Here is a 23,370-nt window from a genome sequence, read left to right on the forward strand (position 1 = left end):
ACTATTTTTGCAACACTAACCTTTTTTTTTAATTTTTCTTGCCCTTTGCGTTTTATGCGGGGTGAAAGTTAACTTAAAAAGGCACCCTTCTTGGGTGGGGTTGCCCCAAATAGCCCACCCCCAACTCCCTGAGTGCACCACCCAAGGTTACAGGTCATAGAACAGTACCATTTTAAGAGATTGTAATGTCACTTTAATTCACTTCATATTGTCATTCAAAATTCTTAACAAACCCAACAAACTACATGTAACAATACATCATTTTTAAGCCATTTGCAAAATCAATTCTTCATTTAACTCTTGAATAAACATCACCTACTTTGCACAAAAATCTGATCAGCTTCAATGTAATTTCTAAGTAGACGCCTAAAAACCCTTACAAATCAATGATTATTCTATTCTCCAAAGCACCGATGGCACATAATAAATTCATTACTGGAAATGCAGTCAATTAACTTTTACATAATTCTGTTTATACCAACAAATTATTATAATTCCCTTGTGATGAACAATATTATTGTTCAATGAAATTGCTCCTATTAGGAGAAGTGAATGCAATCTCTTAAATAATGTTCGGGAATAACATTAACGACCTAATTTATCTAAGCACAAGGACAGCAATCATTACTGCATACGTACACAGTGCACATTGTGGTTCAATTTCTTATTGCATAAGCTTTCAGTTTGCTTGTCTAAAACTCAAACCATCGATTACCATGACCAGAGAGACGGAAAAAAGAAAATCAAACCAAAATGAAATTAGATGGAATAAAATAAATTATATCGTTCCGACAAACACCTTGCTTATTCTAAATATTGCCATGAACTCCTAGAGCTAGCATATAACAACTCCATAATTTGTTTGTACATATAAATGCATGATAATATTATTATGACCATCCTTATACATGTATAAATCACAATACAAGTTTAGGTGTCTTTAATCATAAATGATGTCACAATATAAAATGCACAAAATGCCAAATCTATGTAAATATTCTACAAAGATTAATAATATTAATTGTGGATGTTTGGTTCTGGCCAGCTTACGAATTTTAGTGCATGTTACTTTTGTATTTCCACCACTGAATTTACATGAAATAGCTAAATAAGATTACACTAAAAAATCATGTAACAACCTTATGTTAGCCATCAATTTTAGTGATTCACATGTACATACATGTACAATGTATACATCCACCATTATCTGCTGGAATACAGGGGTTTCCCCTGCGTCTGCTTTTGTAAAAAAAGCATTCAACATCTTTAGTTTTGTTGCAAAACCCTCACAACCACATTTTACTTCAGATTGCCCCACAGTGCATCGCAAAACTCTTTGAACAATACATCATGTATACCCATGGATTGTTTCTTGTGTAAAAATTCAAGATGGTGGATGTTTAGAAAATTTTGCCACATTGTCTGATCATAATAAAGATTTGGAAGGACACATGTCCTTTTACACGCAGGCAAGAAAAAAATATTATTTCCAGCAATGTTTTGGGCTAATAGGCATAACGAGATTTTCTGTACATGTACAGTACTTGCTATAGCTATAGCCATTACAATAGTTGTGCGACACTACATGTACTCACTAGTGCCGCATGTCATGTATGCAGCTTTGTTTGATGGTTCCTTGAGGTCTCCTCGCCATATCTTTACTGCTACTTTTGTCTTTGATTGATGTGTTTTGTGGCAAATTAAGATGATGAATCAAAAACAAATGCCTAAATTGGGTACATTAAGACAACCAACCAATCTATGTAACATGACAAAGGTATTACAACATTCTCCATGTAGATGAACCCAGTGTTCCAAGCCATAACCATTTCAGTTGCTATGCCTTTAAGTCTGACTAGTGTACAGTGTTCAAATGTACACACACTGGTCAGTGGTTTCACTCTTCATAATTAATTTTAATAAAATAATTACAAAAATTAATGTACTGTATATCTCAGCAGGCAAGAAAAAAATAAAGTTTTTAAAGATTTGTGACCAAAACGTTTGCATTAATTTTGGCAACCACTTTTTCAGGTAGAGATTTCAAAAAAATCTGACTTTGATCTCTTACTGTAGTTAGTACTGTACATGTAGTTAAACTTTAGTGCACATGTACATGTACAAATGATCTGCATCTAGGTAACATTAATTTTTCAACACCTTAATCAATTTTTCATTTTTTTTACATGTAGCTACAGCACAGGTAGCCCAAGTTCTACGATTTGTGTTGACCTTTGTAATGTAAACACCAGCGTCACATAATTATTTTGAGCATCAAGGTAGCCACTGCGTAATAACGAAATTATAAGGGTTTGTATACCTTCCAATATGATAATTCTTCTCCCCATGAAAACCCTTATAATATATTGCACTATTACACAGTGATCATCTTGATGCCCAAAATTAATTACGTGGCCCTGGTGTTTACATTACAAAGGTCAACACAAATCACAGACCTTGGGCTACAGCTGTAAGTGAAAGCATCCATAAATGTATCTAATGGTCAGTTTGTCTTCACCTTTTTGGTTGGGTTGTCCTCTGATTCTGCCTTTTCTTCTTCAAACTTCCTCTTTGCCTCTAATGCCTCTTTTTCTAATTCCTTGACTGCACGGTTATCATCTTCTGAGGGATCACTCCACAGAGAACAGCTTGTACATTTGGTGCATGATTTCCCTGGATCCTTAGGGTGCTGGCAGAAGTGATTGTAGCTAATTTTGGGCTTCCGACAGACATAACACATCGTTGTTCCACAGCGGCATGTCATCTTGTTGCAGCCATCTGATTTTGTAAACTCACATCCACACTTGGGACATTTTCGTATCTTTGCCATTGTCATTTTCTCTTCATAAGATAGTCTGACATCTTTGTGTGCTGACTTTTCAACCTCATTACACTTTAAGCCAAAGTGCTCCGACCACTCCTCTTTACAATAGCGACAAGTCTCTTTGGCACAAGACGGGTTCTGACATTTGAACACTTTATCTTCTGGCGGCAGGATTGCCGCAAAATCGCAGGAAGGACATCGTACAAAATCATCCATCTGAGCCAGCAACAATGACTCTTCTTGAACACGATCTTCATATTTTGCTAAGATGTTGTTGGGCAATGCTTTCTTCAGCTGACTCATTGGGAAAGTACCATCACAGCCGTCAGTCATGCATGTGAGAGCTGCCTTTCCTTGACCAAATGCGGCCTCCTTAGCATAGTTCATAAGACAACTTGCGCAAAATAGATGACCCTCCTGGCACTGAACCATGTCCTCAAAAGACGCATCTCCATAGCAACAGCCACACTCAATCTTCTGACCTTCTTCTTCGTACTGTTCATCGTTTAAGTTCACAGCAAGGATTCTGTCCATCTCCTCACTTTTGGACAGCTCATGTCTTTTCATAAATTCTCTCTCACTTTGCAGCTCCTTAACCATTTCAGATTGAGTGCATTCTGGAACAATAGGGCGTCCACACTTAAGTAGCTCTATTTTAGGTGGATTAAAAAAGTCTTTACTTTCAGCCAAGTGGGCTTGTGTTACTGGTGTACTGTGAGTTGCACCAGTTGTAGTCGATGTCGCCCTTCCAACAGACACTCCAAGCTGCTCTTGTAAATACCTCTTGCTTGGAGCATAATGGCCATTAAACCTTTTCATAGCTAATCTGATGTACCTAAGGGAAATCATCCTGAATTCATTTTGCAAAATTTGACAGCACTGATGCCTATATTTGTTAGACACTTGAGTGGAAAAGTCTTTGAAGTAGTCCTTCACATTCTGGTCTCCAGTGGGACTTGCAACTGGAACCAGCGGACTAGACAAAGTTGGTGATTTTTTGGGGTAATCCTTTGTCTCCAGCAGTTCATTACAAGCATTGTTGATTGCCTCGCTGGGACTGAGATGGGACCACTTGGCGACCAGCCGCTTAAGGTAAGCATCTTCTACATCAGGGAATAACAATTGAAGGTTTTTAAAAGCTTCTTTCATGCTATCTAAGCGGTTTTCTACACGAGCAGTCTGAATTTCGCACAGTTCTTGTTCTCCTGAAATTACAGTAGCAGCATTCCCAGTCGCTGTGGAAGTTGCAGATGAATTTTTCAAGACACTTCCAGAGGATGAATTTCGCCTTGGTACAGTCGTATTACTATTTCTAGCGTTTTGAGAACGAGGAGAAACTGTCGCAGTACTATTCAGAGGAGAGGACCCGCTCTGGACCGTGAAACCAGACTCCTCGATCAGAATTATTTCAGGATGGCCGCCAACCTTTGCCGGTTGACCATTTGGTTGACCTTTCGAATTCGGCAAGCGGAAGTTGCTCTCTAGAATAATTACCTCCTTGTCGTCGTTTCCAGTGCGAAAATTGTCTCGATTTTCACCATGGTCTAAAGAAGTGGGAGACACAGGAGGTCTGTTCACAGGTATAGGTTCTTCAGGCGCAGTCTGTTGAGCAGCCAAGAGAATATCAATGCAACCAGGAATAATTGTGGCTGGATCACTGCCTACAGTTTCGCGCACATTCCTGATGCAGTTAGATAGAATGCCGTCATTTAGCTGTGGGAAAATTGGCCTCAAAGAATCCAGAATTCTCGCCTCATTATCTACGACCGCCATTTAGCACAGTTTTTTCACAAATACAAGAGATTTCAGCGTGGAAATTTCGCCTAAGAGAACTCCCCCGTTGAATAGCACTTTGTTTCAAAATCGGCGGGAACAAAACACAACGGTATATCCTTCATGTAAGTTATCATGAGCATACTTTTAGCATGTTTTTGCCGCTGGCCACGGTCATGAACCAATAAACACGAACAAACGAACAAACACGAAGAAGACGAAGACGAAGAACTGAAACAAATCGGATCCAATCAGAACAACGTAGATTCTTTCGGTAATTTCCGCGAAGCTAAAGCAGTTACCTTTGCAGCTAAAAATAGCAACATCAAAATGGCGCACTGGTTTCACAGAAATCCAATCAAGGCTTCTGCTCCTGTCACTTTTGAATCAATTCGCAATGTTGCAACGAATTCCTCGTCCTCTAAAATGTTATCGTAAGTTTCGTCTTTGTGTTGTTGCTGTTTGTGATCTTATACTGGGGAAAACTGCAAAACTGCATCATCATGACTTCGGTGTATTTAAAGAACTTGAAAGGATGTCCTAAACTTTTGTCCAAATTTAGCCAGGCTTATTAAAATGCTTCAAGTTCGTGGTAGTAACGTATTTAAAATTTATTTTGAGAAAACGTTTGAGATATTTGAGGCTCTGATGAATATTACTTTTTAATTTGCATCATAATTATGCTGTATATGGTTCTGTTTTTACTTTTTGTTGTAAGCTTATCATTTTGCACACTAGCTTAGCTTTTTAAGGCCTATGTCAGGTACAAGGCGCTAACTTTTTGTGGTATGTGGCAGTGCTTGCCACCTCAGTACCTGTTTTGTAAATCTACTGCCTATAATTAAGGCTATTCCTTGTTTAGTTAATTCCAGCTCATAGTTAAGCGACTGTAATGATTATTTGGAAACATACTTGTATAATTATTTGTTTACCTGTTGGGTTGTTACATGATTATTTGATTATTGTATCTTATTATGTTTAGTTCCTTCTAGTCGTAGCAAAAGCCCTCCATCTCCCCTCCCCTCCCCCCCTCCCCCACCACACGTATGCTAGAGCAGCCATATACTTCAAATTAATTGGTTGAAAGTAATGGGTACAACTGCATCAATACAGTCAATTCTGTTTAAGGTTGGAAGTCCTACATGTAGGACCCTCGGTCTATTTTATTCTTTGTCTGGTTAGGGTATTTTTAATACAAAGCCATTTTAGTTGCAGTGCGGAGCTTGATTGGTTTGGAACAGCTAACCTCATTGTGTTGATCATCTTATACAGCCAACGCCTGATAACTCGAACCCTCGCTAACTCAAACCTTGCACTAACTCAAACCAAAATCTATTTCCCCCGGATTTCCGTTATGCATTTAGTATTTTACTGTAATTTTACCCTTAGTAATGTTAACCCTCAAAACTCCAACCTCCCAATAACTCGAAGCAATTTTTGTTTCCCTTCAGGTCATTTCCTATATAATTTACCCTCGATATCTCGAACAATGTTTGTCAAGCTGTAGCAGGTCAAAACAAACAGTACTGCAGTCCAAGACCTTGAATTTATTTTAAAAGCAGCCTTTGTATTCTTTGTCTTTTTTTTTTTTTTTGCATAACAAAACGTGTCAGTCCAGTTCAAGTTTGTTGTACCGTTGTCTTCTCCTGCTGCTTTTCTTTATTTCATTTGTTTTGTTTCACGTTACGTTACATTCTGATATTTAATTTGGAAATACAGTGTATTGTTCCACTTTCACTCAACTTCTCTATAAATAAATTTGATTCAAATTTGACACTGTATGAATATAAATGCTCACTTATAAACCCCGTTTTTTTCTTATATCCGGTCATTAGTTCTCAACTCCCGATAACTTCAACTCCCGATAACTCGAACCTTTTTCAATTTCTGTCTAAGGTTTGAGTTATCAGAAGTTGACCACAGTAGCATTCACACTCAGAGAGTACAATTAAGTGCAACAAGAGATTTATTTCTTAATTAGTTAAAATTCTTATAATTTGTATTTAAATTAAAATTTATTATCATTAACATTTAAATATTTTCATTTTGACAGGGAATTGAAGATGGCGAGGTCAAAGCTGTTAAATTATCTGACAGATCCTTCAAATGACCCAAAATCAGTCCAGCAAGCAACTGAGATATACCTGTCACTTCTTCATGGTCTCGTCAATGATCCTGTGGCAGGCTCTGGTGATAGCAAGCTCCGTAAGTTAGTCATGTTCAAGTGGACCAACTCAATATGTGGTAATACACCAACGTGAGTTTCCATTTCAACTAATCATATTGAATGTATACAGTACATGTATGTTGTGGTTCAAATTTAACTTTGGTTTATTCTATTTTCCTTTGTTCTTTGGTATAATGGTAACATCTGATAATGAGTTTGAAACAACGGAAAAAAAATTTAAACCAAGAATTAAATTGAACCACAACATATAAAACATTTTTTGAAAGATAGCTGTGTCCAGTTTGTTTTAAGCAAAGGTTAAAGAGAAAAAGTCTTGATTACAATGAACCTGAAGTGACTTGAACCAAGGACTTCACCTGAAGAAATAATAATAAATGTGCCCAAATTTTTATTGTGTTTGTCATGAGTGCTAGACTCAGCCATTCAGATCTTGAAACTCAGATAGCCTACCTGTATTTTATATGTACATGTATATCAGGGCATGACTGTGCTTCAATTCATTTTTAGCAGTTATCAGTGACTAAATGAATGTAATTATTATGGAATTTACAAGCCTATTGAACATGAATGTCTCTGTAATGCAGCACCTTGAACCTGCATCTGAGCATTAATTAAAAGCATCATCAGGCAGTTAAATAACTGAATATAATGGCTTAGTTAACGGTGAAGAATTCCCAATGGACCTACATTGTATCTATGGGTTCATTGCTGTTCAGACAATCGTCATCAAAAGAACTTCATATACGGTGTATTAGAAGTCTGTCAAAGTCCTCAATATTGACACATGTACGTTTCAGAGTCACCCAATGTTCAACATTATGTGGTTAGTGTGAAGTACATGAAATATTGGCATTTATTTTGTCACATACATGTACATGGATGGTGAGTACTCACAAAATAGAGTTAGAGGTCATCTTAAGCCTGTGTGCTGTGTGGTACATAATAAAATGAGAGTTTTCATGCAAGAACAACGTGCACTGTTAGTACCTTTTCCACCTTGAAATAATAAATAATTATTGAAATTGTTCCAAATGAGCTCTATTTTGGCACTAAGGTCGACTGGTTATCATACAGGATTTTCTGCATGTAGTTTTTTGAGCAAAAGGCTAACTAAAAGAACAAAATTAACATAAAATAATGTTTTTCAATTTAAAATGCAAGCGACTATGAACGCAAAAATGGAACTGTTTCTTGGCTGATTTCTGTTGTTTACGAAACTGAACCAACTCATTTGAAACATTCAAGGCCCTAGGCTAGACAAAAAAAATCAGACAAGAGCTAACTGTAGTTCCACTGTTGTTGTTGTGTAGGTTGCTTGCAGTATATTTTAAGCTAAAATTTCTTGTTATTTTTTTAGCCTTTTGTTCAACTAAATGTAAAACTGTACCAAATACAGTTTATTGGAGAATCTTCAATTTCAAGGTGAAAAAATGTATTAAAAGTACCCTTGTATACATCTCTTCAAATTTGACTGAAAATAGGTTGACTCATTGTTGTGACATCCACAATTTGCTGGTGTTTATATTTTTTTAGGTGTGCTGCTGACGGTGTCTTTGAGCTAACATCCATTTGCATTAATGTTGCAATCTGGTACACAAAATATGCAGCTAAACTGGCAGCAAAGGGAGAGTAAGTGTGATATTTTCTACGTACACTACTGTACTTTGACACTGTTTGTGCAGGGGATTTTGCTGGCACTGTGTGATCAGCCTCTTTTATTGTGACTCAAGGTTAAATAAACCAAAAGGGTATCCTGCCATTCTGTCAACCTCGTTCCCAGGGTCTCTCCTCTCCCTAGGGGGGGGGGGGGGACTCCTGATTTCAACTCAAGTGACGGGGATGATCGAATGGGGGCAAAAATCAAAACCCAAAAATATCCCTGGACCAAAAATTAACCCCCCCAAAAAAGATGCATGGAGACTGGCCATGCAGTTACAATTGCCTAAAATCCCAGCTGACGGACATGTACATGTCATCTGTATATAGCATTTTTATAATGCTGACTGCATCCAGACAAGATTATTTCAGCCTTTTAGTTGATACATGTAGCTGGAAATTTTAAAATGCTGGCACAAAAACTGTCAATGGCTAGTCACGTTGCATTTATTTTAATGTTATAATAATTTTATTCCATAGTAATAGACACATTTTAGATGTATTTAAATATTTCTCTGATTTATCTTTACAGTCGAACCTCTTTATTACGGACACCAAGAGGAAAGGGATAAGTGTCTGCATTATAGAGGTGTCCGTTTTAGAGAGGTAGGCTTAATATGGATTTCGGTCTCTTAGGGACCAACTGAGAGGTGTCCGTATTAAAGAGGTGTCCGTAAGGAAAGGTTCCACTGTATTAACTTTTTAAGAAATTTACATGTAGACAGTCTGTCAGATAGAAGCTACTGTATTGTTGAATGAGCACATTGTTCAAAATTCAAAATTATTTTAAAATGATGGTAAACTTATTCACAAGGTACTGCATGGATCTGTTTTACAGCAGTTGTCTTCTTACACGATCAAATCATTTCCTTCATTTTGGGACCAACAAAATAAGCTACAGTCAGATCAAATAGTGCTGTTTATTGCATGATTTTGTTGGTTCATTTTACTTACAAAGCAATTCCAAGAAGATTGATTAATTTTGTTATGGTGTGAAACTTTATGCAATATGTGCGTGGCTAAAAACACAATGACTGCCCTGAATTGTGTGCTGAATTAGTCATCCCAAATCTCTTTCAATTACTACAAAGCCATGTTTGTTTTCAAAAATTTGTTGAGAACCTGAAGGTTCCATTCTCAGTACAGTTGATGTCAATAATGTAGTTATCTTTAGACATGATTTCAGTTCAGTGAGAATAAAAAGTAGCGAGATTAAAACATGACGTTTGGGCAACGACATGTAACCATTATCAAATGTTACTTATATTAAGTTCAGTAATTTTATATAAAGAAAGGAAGGTGTGAAACTACGTGAGAATAAAATGAGATGGAACAAAAGAATGGGAAAAATTAAATTGACAGTTTTGCTGGTATGGAGTCTTTTTGAGTGCACATTCTTTTGTTTCACTCCATCTCATTTTACTCTAAAATGTAGTTTCACACCTTCCCATTTTTATATAACATTACTGAACTTATAATAATTTACATTTGATAATGGTGACATGTTGTCGCCGAAACATCATGTTTTAATCTCGCTACTTTTTATTCTGAAATGTTTTTCCAAATCCTTCGTTATCAGAAGTCATCTACACGATGTCATTGTAATAAGTGAATATTGTATTGCCTGCAGGGTGACTATGGATGAAGCAAAAGAAGTCCACACCAATCTTAGAAATGCTGCAGGAATCTTTAAATTTGTTGAGGTACTAGCTACATGTATACACTCGATTACAAAAACGTTGACACCTAAAAAGCATAAACCGTGATGGGTCTCATCGTTCACGCTGTATGCTTTTTAGGTGTCAACGTTTTTGCAATCGAGTGTATGTAACTAGCAGTTGTGAAGACACTATTAAAAATGTCTGTCAGTAAATGATTGATTTTTGTGGAAATAAACTACACTGCATATACATTTTATCAGCTACATGTCATGTATATTTTTCTTAGCTTCCAATGCCCATATATTACTAACTTTGGTGGATGGAGGCTAGTCACCAAAAATTTAGTGCAAGCTTGACATTGTTGGGGTAAAGTACATTTAACTAAGTCAACTTTTTGCAGCATTACCAGTTCTTGGACATCCTGGCTTAATTGTGTACAGTGTAGTAAAGATTTGTAAAACTTATGTCAATTGTACTGGCATATAATCCAAGTGTACATTTATGCATGCACATACATGTACTTATGTAAACTTGAGGCCTGTACAATAATGATAAATTACACTGTATTTAATTAATCTGATTTGGCATACTTAAATTAGGTGAGTGAAAATAATAATCTATTCAATGGTTGATCAATAATAATATTATTTTAGTGTTGCATGTAGCGGGATACACTGTAGTAGCAGATACCAAACCAATGGGTGGTATTTTTTGCACAGTTTGATCGGCTACTCAAACTCCAGATAATACTTAACTGGCCATGACACTGGCCTAGTTAATATCATTTATTTGAATCTTGGTGTTGGTGAACGGCGACCCTAAACGCCGGAATGGTAGAAGGGCTGAATGGTGGAAAATCACCCCACACGGAACGGCAAATCACCCCAAATAAACTATAACCCTAAACCTAACCGTAACCCTAACCCATTCCGTGGTTTAGGTTTTGGGGTGATTTTCTGCCATTCTGCCGTTCCACCGTTCTGACTTCTAGGGTCGTCCGTTGGTGAATGGTTGGGTGACCACCGCTAGATTCTGACACCTCTCCACCTCAGTGCTCAGTGTAAAGTATCGACCATATCAACCTCCACTGCAATTATTGTTAATTATGGGAAGGCCCATCTGTTATTGCTACTGAATCACGGTTAAGGGCTGAGTGCCGAATGTGCACATTAAACAAAATGACAGAAATGGAATATCAGATTGCTGGACAGTAAGGGTGTAACGATTAACATACCTAAATACAGACTGTAATTCATTAAAATTTTTTTCAGCCAACTTGGCTTTCTACAAAATCAATATTTAATATTTTTAATCATATTAACCCATTGACCCCTCAAACGCCCGTAACCGCCCGTGCGCGACAACCCCCGAATTTCCTGAAACGCCCGAGACCGCCCGTCCAAAATGGCGGCTGGTTCTTCGCCTCTCTACCTCCCCCTGGTGGCTTTTTCGTTTTTTTGTTGTCATGGAGATCAAAAGAGATGGTTAACCAATCAAATGCCATCTTTTGCGCATTTTTTGACAGGTCATGTCAAGCACCCCAAGGTCGGTAATTTTTTCATCGCGCGAGGTAAATGAAATTTGCAAGATAATGGCGAATGCGTTCGAAAATGAAACGGATGTAGCGGAGCTTTTTGGGGACTCGGGGGATGAAGAAAGCTTTGATGGGTTTGGGGAGGGAAGATCTAGTAGAGACGATGATTTGGATTTAGATTTCGGGGGCCTAGACGCTGTAGAAGACGAAGAAGATGCTCCTGATCAAGAAGAAGCCCAAGTTCCACAGCCAAGCCATGACACAGACGACGAAGAAGAAGAAGCGAGATGGACGGCTCACCTCTCAGATGTTCAAGTTCCTCCGTTCGTGGCAACGTCTGGTCCTTACATAGCCTTAGATAATCCTTCCGAATTAGAGGTCTGTTTGAATTTTTTAGGAGACGAATTGTGGGATAGAGTTGTAGAGGAAAGTAATCGCTACGCGCAGTAAAAGTTAGGCGATCGATTTGCTAGTTTTCATCAAATCACGCGCGCGGAATTAAAGGCTTTTATCGGGATAAATTTGATCATGGGGATAAATCGCCGCCCAATTCACGCTTTATTTTGGTCTAACGATGATTTTTTTTGGCAACCAGGGTATCAAAAGGGTAATGACTAAGAACAGGTGTGAGGAAATAAGTCAATATTTGCATTTTAACGATTCAACTAAGGAGCCCGCTCGCGGTGCTGAAAATTTCGATCGCCTTTTCAAAGCGCCGCAAAATTGATAGTTGGTCGGTCGCCCCAGAAAATATTGGGAAGCATTTTAATGTTAAAATTGAAGGTAGGAAGAAAGTTTGTGTGCATTATAAGAGGGTGGGTAGAAAAACAAGCGGGGGACGTTCAGTAGAGACCACTTTTCAGTGTTTACCATGTAGTATTATAGCGCTTTGCAAAACTTGCTTTCATGAATACCACGCGGCTTGAAATTGCATTCTTTATAGCCGGCGCCCGAGTCCTTATCTGCGACGCTGCGCTCTATGAACTATCGGTGAGTTTCAAAAGTATATACGATCATGATTTCATTGCATTTTGGCCTAATCAATATTTGAGATCTTTTCTTGGTTAAATAACCTTTGGCCACTAATAGTGACACGTTTCACTAGTTTGCACTCGGGCCGCGAATTGTTTTTCAATGATGCGTAGAATATAGTATTTTGAATCTCATTTTCGTTTGGACCGGTCGCACGATTTTGGCCTTTATTTGGCACGATTTAAGTTTTTATTTAGCGTCATTTGTCACATTTTGGCTGCCGAATTCTTTATCTTGTAAATAAAACTTGTTTGGAATCTCTACTTGTTTGTTTTGTCGTTCCTTGCGCTGCGTGAGTTTTTGTTTGCGATGCGATGCGTTTGTACTTTGCTTTTCGCGAAGAGTTCTCGTGCGGCTCGAGTCATTCTCTCCTTCTCTTATCATTGCCTGCCTTTAAATGGCCTTGAATCTGCAAGAAAACTTCAATAAATACAGTTAAAATTCATATTTGATGTATACAACAGTGATTTTACCCATTTTCGGTTCTTGACATGACCTGTCTTAACAGTTTTATGCGGCCGCTAATTATTCATATTTGGAGCTCGCCGCGCGTAAAACACAAAAAAAATTAATTTGATTTGTGCTTTTCTCCCTGTCCTATATGTCCATGCATCAAATGATAAAATTTTTACACTTTCCGGCAGCAAAATTCCTCCTCTTTCGGATGAGCTTTGCTTTGAAACCTGATCCCGTCTATAGTACTACTGCGCATATGGTTTATTTCAAGCGTTTGGATCACGCAGTCTTTACTCCAAAATTTCTAGGAAATTAGCATAATGTCATGCGTCACGCACTGAGGGGGCAATGGGTTAATGTTTGATTTTATCACAAAGTTGATAAGGTACATGTAATTTGGCCCGGATAGTGCCATATGGCACAAGATGCAATTACATACTCAATATTCAGTCATTTTGCGTGAAATTTGCACAACTAAAAGATCTTGGAAAGATCTGCACATGGAAGGCATAATATCAAGCCCCCCCCCCCCCCCCTCCTATACAAGAACTTGATCTACCACCCCTGCAACTTTTGGAACTTTTTATCTTTGTACTTTTTAGGCCAAGTTAATATCTGACAACAACCAATGCACTGAGAGCTGCAAATTAAGCTATAGTTTAGGGACATACCCAATCTGTACAAGGAACAGGAAAATTTTAAACGTTTTTATTTTTTCATTTTGGGCACTTGTCAATTCAATCTGTGACCTCCTCCATTTCTTTTGGTGTGATTTATGGCATACCGCAGAAAATACCTTTAAAATGATATATCACATGTGGTCTCCTCGTTCACAGTTACGGATTTAGAAAAATTTGGCATTTCCCTCAGGGCTTAAAGGGTTAGGAAATTCAATGGAGTACTGATGTTTTGAGCGTTAGCTGTTTGTCAGAGCACACTTTCTTTAGAGATTAACTTTCTTATCCAATTAATATTTCCTTCTATACATGCCTTCAGTTTTAAATTGCACCATACCTGAGTACACTGTACTTTGTTTGCCTTCCCCAGGAGAGCTTGATGCCACGTCTTGGTGACTTATCAGCTGAGAAAGGTGCAGATACAGACCAGCGGGTACTGAAGGCTTATCAGAGGCAGTGTGTTGCCGAGGCTCAGGAAGGTGAAGTTTCTACATGTACATGACGTGTCTGTAGCTTCAAATCATTGATGATAATTTAACCAATCATAACAGGACCTGCATTGATAGTACATGTAGTTTTCTTCTTAAAACTGATGCAGCAGTCCTGTATAAATATGTTTGAATTATTATAATAATAATAATAATAATAATAATAATAATAATAATATTATTATTATTATTATTATTATTGACAAGTTCTCTTGGTATGTGATTTGTAAAGGGCTAATTTAGGTTGCCTTTGATTGACCGTATTTGGAAATAAGAATATTAGCAGAATAGCTATTAGATATATCTTTTTAAGAAAATTTGGGGACATATTTCTGCCAACTTTCCCTGATACACGATAATTTAAGAGCCATTTTATGCTTTAGCAACTCCAAAAACCTGTTATGAGGGATTTCTTGTCATCATTACATACATTCCTATTCAGGAAATGGAGGATATTACATGACCGCGCGGAGATACGAAATTTCTTTGCGAGTGTTGAAAAATCAAGAAGAGAAACTTTGTATCTCCAAGCGGCCATGTACTGTCCTGTTTATTATATAAACACCGATGAAATACCAAATCAATGCAAAAGGCGCAATTTATTATGTAACCATGGCAATGGTGATCTTTTCATGTGTGAAGGTAACATGTTATTTTCACGTGTTAGGATATCATGTTTTCGCGCGAAAGCTCCCCTGGTATTTCATTGGTGTTTATGTAACAATAGATTCAATCAAACGCAACCTTAGTTTATTCACAGGTATTCAGAACAACGACAACAACAACAATTTATTTATAAATTCAGATTACATATGGGGCGTGTCCAGCAAATAGCCACAAAGCTAGTCGAGGCGGGACAAGACGAGCACGAGAACATAATAATTAATCGAAAAAAATTACAGTAAATTACAAACATGCTGGAAAACAGAAAAGCTTAACTTTACATAATAACACAGATTTAGATAAGGCTATGCGTCAAAATTAAAGTAAATACATGTATGTGGGCCACTTAAATAATATCATAACAGTTATAATAGACCATTTCCGAGTTGCTTTAAACCTCATTATGAAAGCGAGGTTAAGTGCAAAATTTTTATTATGAAAATTAGTTTTCATACATATGCAAACAAAACTAATTTTCATATGAAAAGCTTTGCACTTAGCCTCGCTTTCATAATGAGGTTCACAGCAAGTCGGAAATGGCCTATTGATTATTGTGAGCAATGAATGTTTGTCTTTTTGTTAAGTAAATTATCTTAAAAATATCAATCATTTCATTTAGTTTCTTGTTCGATTTTCAGTGACTGTGGCCCGTGCTGTGGAGCTCAAACATAAAGCATCACTTATCTCTGCCCTCACCAATGAAACTTCAAAACTATTTACTGAAGCAGGTGAATTTTTTTATCCAGGCATCGGTCGTAGGCAACGACGACGACAACGGCAACGAAAACGTCACCTGAAAATATATCTTTATTTCATTTGTGCTGCTTCGCGATTATCTCAACTCGCTCAACTTTTACAAAAATGGCGAACTATCCAGGAACCAGTAGGAGTGGCGTACAAGTTAAGAAAGAAAATGAAAAATTCACCGTCGTGCGTTCACGTTCTCTACAAAATCTTAAATGTGGTCATTTCATGTTAGTTTTGCAGAGGACGGCAAAGACATGTACCAAAATGTAAAACGCACGTGCAGAGCGATTGTTTTTGCTCGTTAAATCTATTGTTTCGTGGCGTTGTCGTAGCCGTCGCCGTCGTCGTTACTTAAGCTCCCTATTATCCAGTGGATAACTGCTATTCTTCTTCTTACTGTAACTCATAATTTTATCCCCTGCATAGCAATTTATCCACTGGATAAAGTTATCCACTCTTTGAACGACTGTGTTCTGTCCGGAGACTGAGAGTAACTGTTTTTAGCAGTGAAACAAAGTTGAGTCAGGATCCTACAATGCTACATGTTCATGACCCATGGACAATGCATGTGTATTTTGGGTGATTTTATACACCTTTAATTAATGATGACCTCTCAACTTGTAAATGGCACTGGCATTGTGAAATCAGTTCATCTATTGACAAAATCGTGACCACGTGACAAACAGTTCCGAGCATTATCAATCACACCTTCAACCGAATCATTCTTGAAACTAGAAAACCATGAGGCTGACATTTTTCAAGTTTGCGCTGTGTTTATGACACAACTGTAAAAGTGGGCTATTAGTGTTATGATATTCCCTTGTCCGTTGCCGTTATCACTGACATGTTAATAAAGTGGTTCATTCAAATGTTATGTTCACGTAGGTGATGAATTGAAGTCAGTGGAGCCACTAAAAGCAGGCAAATGGAAGAAATACTTGGATCTCAAGGCAGCTTTTTATCAGTCTTACGTGAGTTTGACCCTGAGTTCATGAAATTAATGCGAATTTTAAAAAGTCGCGTTAATTTTTGTTGACGTTAATTTCTGCGTCCTTAATTCCCATTATTTTTGCCTGAAATTATTTTTTCCAGAAAGGAAAAAGCATTGCTTTATCAGGGTGGAGATATGCCGGTGTCATGGACACTGTGAAGAACGCTCGAAGTGGTCAGATTTCTTCGCTTTACCCCTACGTTTAGGAATAATTTCACGAACATTGTTTGCATTTCGGATCAATTTGTTCCTGTTGTCTCAACAAATTCTGTTTCTTTGTGTAAGTCGCGTTAATTTCCCTCGTTTTGAAATTTTAGTACCTCTTTCGCGTTAATTTCCTTTATTGGGAAGTAATTTTTCCTTCAATTCGTGTCAATTTAAGTCGCCTTAATTTCCAATACTTTAATTGACACAAGTGTTAATTTCCTATAATAAGGTATGTTTCCTTTTCTGATTGTAAATTAATAACACAGTACTAATTACGTGTCTATTTTGTCTTTGTTGTTGCAGGCATATTGTTTTGCTGGGGACACACTCCTTGAAGAAGATCAGTGTGGAAAAGCAATTCGAGCATTGCGTGAAAGTGATAAATGTAATTATTACGTTTTGATTTGTTGACAGTTTAATTAGTCTAAGATAAACGTCGACCTTGTACATGTAGCTATAGTTTTTGTTTTAACATAAATGTAGCAGATTAGACGTAACATTTTTCATATAAGCATCGTAAGATTAGGCTCATGATTTTGAGGACTGCGAGTATTAGAATTAATTTTACGGGAAAATTGTTCTTGTTTCGCACTGCACCGAAGAGGGTTGAAAATGTTTAATACCTCTTGCAGATTATTTAAAGTTTGAAATGCAAGGAACATATTTCCATCGAAGATACATTTTAGGAGCAATTGTTTTGAAAGGTTTCCTGAAAAGAGGGGAGGTCATTCGAGGGTAAGATCGGGGGGGGGGGGGGGGGGTGGGGTTGGACAAGGGTGGACCGTTTTCAATAATACTAGAGACAGCTAGTGTATTGAGATTTGGAGAGGTTGAATTTGGTTAGGTTATGTGTGTTGTGTGTGGTTTTTCTTTTTTATTTTATTTTCAGGGTACACAAAGGCAGAGACGAGTTATCATTCAAGATACATTTTAAGGGAATTACTTTGGAAGAGGGGAGATCATGTAATAATCGGGGAGGAGAAAATTTGAAGAAATATAATTGTAGACTTATGTGTGCTTTTGGTCTTTTTGTTTTGTTTTGTTTTATTTTCAGCGTACAAAAAAGGCAGAAAAGGGTGATATTTAGGGGCAATTATTCTGAAACGTTTCCTTGAAAGAGGGGTGATCCTTTGAGCAGGGCTGTGGTGGGGAGCTGTTTGAGATCTGAAGAAATTAAAGCTGTTTATAGCTTATGACTTTTTTGTGTGTTTTTGATTTGTCACTTTCAGTGTACAAGAAGGCAGAAGCCATATCCCGTGAGTATTCTAGTACAAAAGGACCTGGTTCAACTGCCAGGCCGTGGGAACATCCGTTCTTCCTGAAGCTGGGTCCCTTGATCAGAAAGAAGCTAGAGAAAGCCAACCACGAAAACGGATTCATGTAAGTTGACCCAACTGTGCGAGACGGAACTTTCTACAATAAGAGATCGCTTACCGCACGGCGCGCGAGATTTTAAAATTTCCCACCATTTTTCGGTAATAAAAATAAAGTAATTTTTGGTCCACCTCTTATTCAGCTTGTGTGGTATATACTAAAACAATTATTCACCTCAGTGTCGGTGAAAGTGATAGATCACTATTGACCTCCACTTTGGTGGATAATTGTTAAATATTGGTTAAACGAATGTCAAGGTTTATCAACTGAGTTGATAACTTAAGGTAAATTGGCCACCGTAAGGAGATTCGAGTGCTGACGTTTTTCAGGTCTCGAACTCCCCACCGACGCAGCACCACAGTATCTTTAGAAACTTACCCCCTTATCCATTTTATATCAATTTAGATTTCCGGTTGGCATTGTTGAATTTAATATCCAGGGCCCAGTTGTTCAAAGCCCGATTAAGCTAATCCTGGGTTAACGTGAACTTTGATTCGAGTTTAATAACTAGTCAATAAAGATCGGCTTCCAAAATACTTTTGGCCCTCAGTTTTGACTTAGACTTTTCTTTACCTTTAGCTTGAAATTAGATGAAAACTTCGATTAACTTTTAATCGTAGATTAGCGTTACTCGGCTTTCGAACATCCCGCCCCCGGTAAATATACAATACGCTCAGTCCTTTTGGAAAAAATGTCTGAAAAAAATGTCCTTTTGGAAAAAAAACCCAATAAATATAGTTTTTTCCTCTGTGAAGTGCCAAGCCCGCCAGCAAATTCCCAAATGTCCAAGGACTGTTCGATTGAATTTATCGTTTATCCAATGCCACGGCAAGAGCTGTGGGTGTAAAACCGAAACGAATAGTCTAGAATTGTACGTTATTCCATGTATATCAGAAGGCAGACGATGGTATCGCTCATTAACTTTCATGCAGGCTGTGAAATTTATGTTTTCATCGATGGCACCAACATGTTTCTAGACTGTGAGTAGTTCCTTATTTTTGTTAAGGACGGTGCCTACTAATAAAATAGTATTTTTGTGTGGTTTATGACTATGAGGGGAAAGTAGATGTTAGCAATTGAAATCCAAAAAGAGAAAATTGGGGGTAACCACGCATTTTTTTTCTTTTTGGATACCAAGGGCATCTACTAAGTTCTGCTTTCTCCGCATAGTGTTAAGCCGCGCAAAAATATGCCTGTGTAAGTAGGCACTACCGATAGGAAAACCCGAGTATCTCGAGATGCGCAGAAAGTATGCGTAACAGGCGAACGCATGCGAGAATTGTCCCCCGCGTATTGTCCCCCGCGTATCATCTCTCCTAGCGGGAGGCAATTTTCGCTTTCTCGCACGTTTCGATCGCTTAACTATCCTTCAAAAACTCATTAATAATTCATAAGCCCATTGACCCAGAAATGGTCGATAATACATCACGCGGAGTGACTTTATATTGATAAACCTCCTCCTTATAAGTATTCGGTGTTTTAGCACCTGATAAAATACTCCTCATTAGTATGCGGTGTTTTTCTCGTATGCTAACTTCCAACGTTCACAAAAGCATGATTGTCATGGACTCTCTTGACACACGCTTTTCCAGGAATGTTTTTGAAGCCGTTCAATGAACTCGCAGCACGTGGTTTTAAACCCGATAAAACACGTGCTGCGAGTTTTTTAAACATTACTTAAAGCAGAATAAAGGGAATACTCGTGGACTAACATGTTTTGTTTTGTTCAGCTACTTCCATAAGATCCCAGAAGAAGCTCCTGAACTTGAACTGAAGGCAAATCATGGCTTAGCGATCCCACAAGAATTTACGCTGCCAACTCCTCATGCCATGTGGGGTGGTGATACCTACGCTGGATTTGATGCATCAAAAGCCCGCCCTCCTCAACCAGTAAGTCATTCTTCGAAGGTTTTATGGCAACAAGCAGCGGTGTTTTGTTAGGTGTACAATCACAGGGTGCAGCTGAGTGACTGATAGCTCCAAAAGCCCGCTGTGTTGCTGACTGTTAACAGTTCCTTATTTTCTTTGTGATCTCGTTGAGGTCGTGCTCCTCAGTCAAACGACTCCCATCTTGATTTGTCATGTCGATTGTAACGTAGAGAGATTACCAAAACTACGGTGCATGGGGCGGACCTCTCGTGATTTGGTAGTTTTCCGGTCGAATATTTCAAGTGGCGTTCGACATTACAAAGCAAAATGACTACGAATACGAGATCACATGAAACAACCGTGCCATTGATCGATGAAGACACCCCCTGGCTGTACAATCCAAGGTTGGGAAATTGGAAGGGTGTAGGTGGTTTTCACGTAAACTAGTGACGGAAGGAGCTAATTCGCTCCTGATTTGTTGTGGGAGAAGGTGGGGAGGGCGGGGGGGAAGTTACGTTGTGGACCGTTGGGAGTTTTGATCCAGTTTAGCCCAATAGGGACCTTTTGGGGTTTGGCAACTTGACGTCTTTCGTATACCCCCCCCCCCCCCCACTCCCCCGGTCAACAATATAAATGAGTACCCCGCCCCGGGGTGGTGTAAAGTTTTTCTTATTGTCTAGGGATTTTACCCCTCCCCCAAACCCTGTCACAGTAAGGTTTTTGTCTAACTTCCACATTCCGGAAATAAAACGTCACGGTCTGTGATAGTGATTCTCTTAACGAGAACAAAATAACAACATCATGACATCTCAGAAAAAAAACAAATAAACATGGTTAAAATCTATCTTTTATGTCACATCAATTCAAACCTTTTTTTGTACAACAAAGGATGACATCACCCCTAGACCGGAATTAGATCATGACATCATAGCAAGTTTGACCTGTCCAAAGTTGGTGATTGAAACACGTTATTGGTACAGTAACTGTAACGGTAGTCTCCTACGCAGCCGTTTTAAGGCCTCGCGTTTTGTGACGAGCCTAAAAACGGCTGCGTAGGAGACTACTATAACGGTCGTTACATTACGCTGTATTACAACCTAATGTGACCTGAAACATCAATTTTATACTGCCACCAATTCATCGTGAATTCTCATGTTTTGTGTAAGAAGTTGGGTCCTCTTTCGAGGACGAAAACCCTGCTTAAATTAAGGAGGCCCACTACAGTAGGCACTCGGAGCTAGGTTCTAGAATAAACCCTGCTTCTCTTAATTATTTCTTCAGCAATCCCAAGGTGCTTCAGGAGATGTCAAACCAGTGTCCGAGCCTGAAGATTCAAGTCCCGTTAAACCGGCAAACAATTCATCTGGCTGTGTGGTGTCCTAATGTGTACAGCTTAATATGCTTTTACTTTATGGATGTTTTAGATTATTTATAATATTTTAATTTGTAATTTGCGATCTGATGTGTTGGCTAGATAGAGGAAGGTTTTTTTGTTTAATGCAATTCTTTTTATCGGCTCCAGGAAATATTTCTTTAGTGAAAACAACTAGTATCGCACACTCTCGCTGCACTCGCTGATAAGTAGCTAGTGCTCACTAGCTATGGTCATGCACCCGTTTGCATTTCAGTCATTCATAGTCTCAAAGACTAGAACTACCTTGAAAAGCGTAATGAAGAAATTAACCACATGAAAGTACTGCTCAGTAGCTTTCATTCAATGATCACACTTCAAAATTTCATCCGCAAAATTAAACATTTTGTAGGTGGAGCAGGGATGGCGCAGTGGTGAGAGCGTTTGCCTGCCACCAATGTGGCCCGGGTTCTATTCCCGGACACGGCGTCATATGTGGGTTGAGTTTGTTGTTTGTTCTCGTCCTTGCTTTGACGGGTTTTTTCTCCGGATACTCCGGTTTTCCCCACTCCTCAAATACCATCATTTTATTAACTCCAATTCGATCTGGAAAGTTTCCCCTTTTAGTGTTCTGCGCTAAATACATTCACACTTAAATAAAGTGATTTTTATAGAACCACATGATGCAGCGTAATAAACGACTGCACCACAGAAAAGTACTGTTAAAGTAGCTTTTATATTACGTATAACTAGCTTTGGACGGAGGCTCATACGGGAAATAGGAGAAAACATAAATGCATTTAAGAAGATTTTCTTATTGTGAGAATACGAATAAAACAACCTATCGCGGAAAATTGTGGCCTGTTGAGCCAAACGGACAGTTTACAATGTAATAGGACCAGGGGAGTTTATTTGAAAGTAGGATCAGTTATTTAGCAAATATAGCTTTTGTAGCGTAAATGACAAGGCAAGTCTACTGCGAATATCTTGTAAATAGAGGGCAGACTATGTAATAGACAAAAGCATACAAAAAAAATTTGGGATTACTTACTCCAAGCTACTCATGAACTAAGGAATGGAAATTTTATCTGTGAATTAGTTTTGTTATGTGTAAATTGTAGTGCAAGGTAGAGATGCGTAAAACGCACTATTTGGACACTATCTCGGTTTCTGCAGTTCACTTGTACAGCGGAGGTTACGTATGAAGTCTCCTGGATGATTGATCCTCTGTGGTTTCATCCAGAGAATCAAAAATTAGAGTCAGAATAACCTCAATTGTATGGCACTATATTTGACTCTGTAAGTGAAAGGGTCCTGAATTTTTTCTTTTAATAAACCGGAGACAGTAAAAGTCTATTGTTCAATTGGCTCCAAGTGTAACGCGGAAAAAAAATATTTGGTTTTTGCACGGTCACGTACGAAGACGCAGACAAAGGCGTGTACTTTATTGTGCTTCGTAATTTATCGCCTGTTATTACTGAAATGCCAGCGAACGGAAACAGATTTTTGCTCGAGAACGCCAGATTTTTTTGCCGGCATGCATTTTGGCGTAACATAACCAGCGTATGGTGAACAAAGTTGTGTATGCATGAAATGGCCTGGGAGGCAGCAGGTTCTGTTGTTCAGATTCTCCAACTACAACGTGGCTCATGATAACTTTTTCTTGGCTTTGCACGGTCCAAAGTAAACAGGTTTTGTTCGAGAGCGTCAGAATTTTTTTTGAGGCCTGCATTTTGGCATTCGATGCCACTCTATGGTCAACAAAGTTGTGAATGCATTTAATGGCATAAATCTTGCCTCACTTTATTGCAAGGTTTTTACAGCGGTTACCAATAACACGCGACCTATCGCCTTTAAAAGACTCCGATAAAGTTGCGTT

General features: G+C 38.3%; 2 protein-coding genes across 2 annotated transcripts; one reads left to right on the forward strand and one right to left on the reverse strand.

Moving 5' to 3' along the window:
• Positions 1-280: 280 nt before the first annotated feature.
• On the reverse strand, positions 281-4,708 carry LOC146482358 (E3 ubiquitin-protein ligase RNF216-like). The gene has a single exon (XM_085107249.1). It carries the CDS (start codon positions 4,595-4,597, stop codon positions 2,504-2,506), a length of 2,094 nt encoding a protein of 697 aa, XP_084963375.1. The 5' UTR covers positions 4,598-4,708; the 3' UTR covers positions 281-2,503.
• Positions 4,709-4,835: 127 nt separating this feature from the next.
• Positions 4,836-22,845, forward strand: LOC146482359 (BRO1 domain-containing protein BROX-like). The gene is made up of 11 exons (XM_085107253.1): positions 4,836-5,031; positions 6,651-6,854; positions 8,319-8,414; positions 10,072-10,144; positions 14,172-14,280; positions 15,591-15,680; positions 16,585-16,670; positions 17,201-17,282; positions 18,127-18,277; positions 20,002-20,161; positions 21,422-22,845. Exons 1-11 carry the CDS (start codon positions 4,928-4,930, stop codon positions 21,521-21,523), a joined length of 1,257 nt encoding a protein of 418 aa, XP_084963379.1. The 5' UTR covers positions 4,836-4,927; the 3' UTR covers positions 21,524-22,845.
• The last annotated feature ends 525 nt before the right edge of the window (positions 22,846-23,370 follow it).

This window comes from Pavona decussata, unplaced genomic scaffold (genome assembly GCF_977016875.1).
Source record: "Pavona decussata unplaced genomic scaffold, jaPavDecu1.1 SCAFFOLD_46, whole genome shotgun sequence".
In the NCBI taxonomy this organism is placed as follows: Eukaryota; Metazoa; Cnidaria; class Anthozoa; order Scleractinia; family Agariciidae; genus Pavona; species Pavona decussata.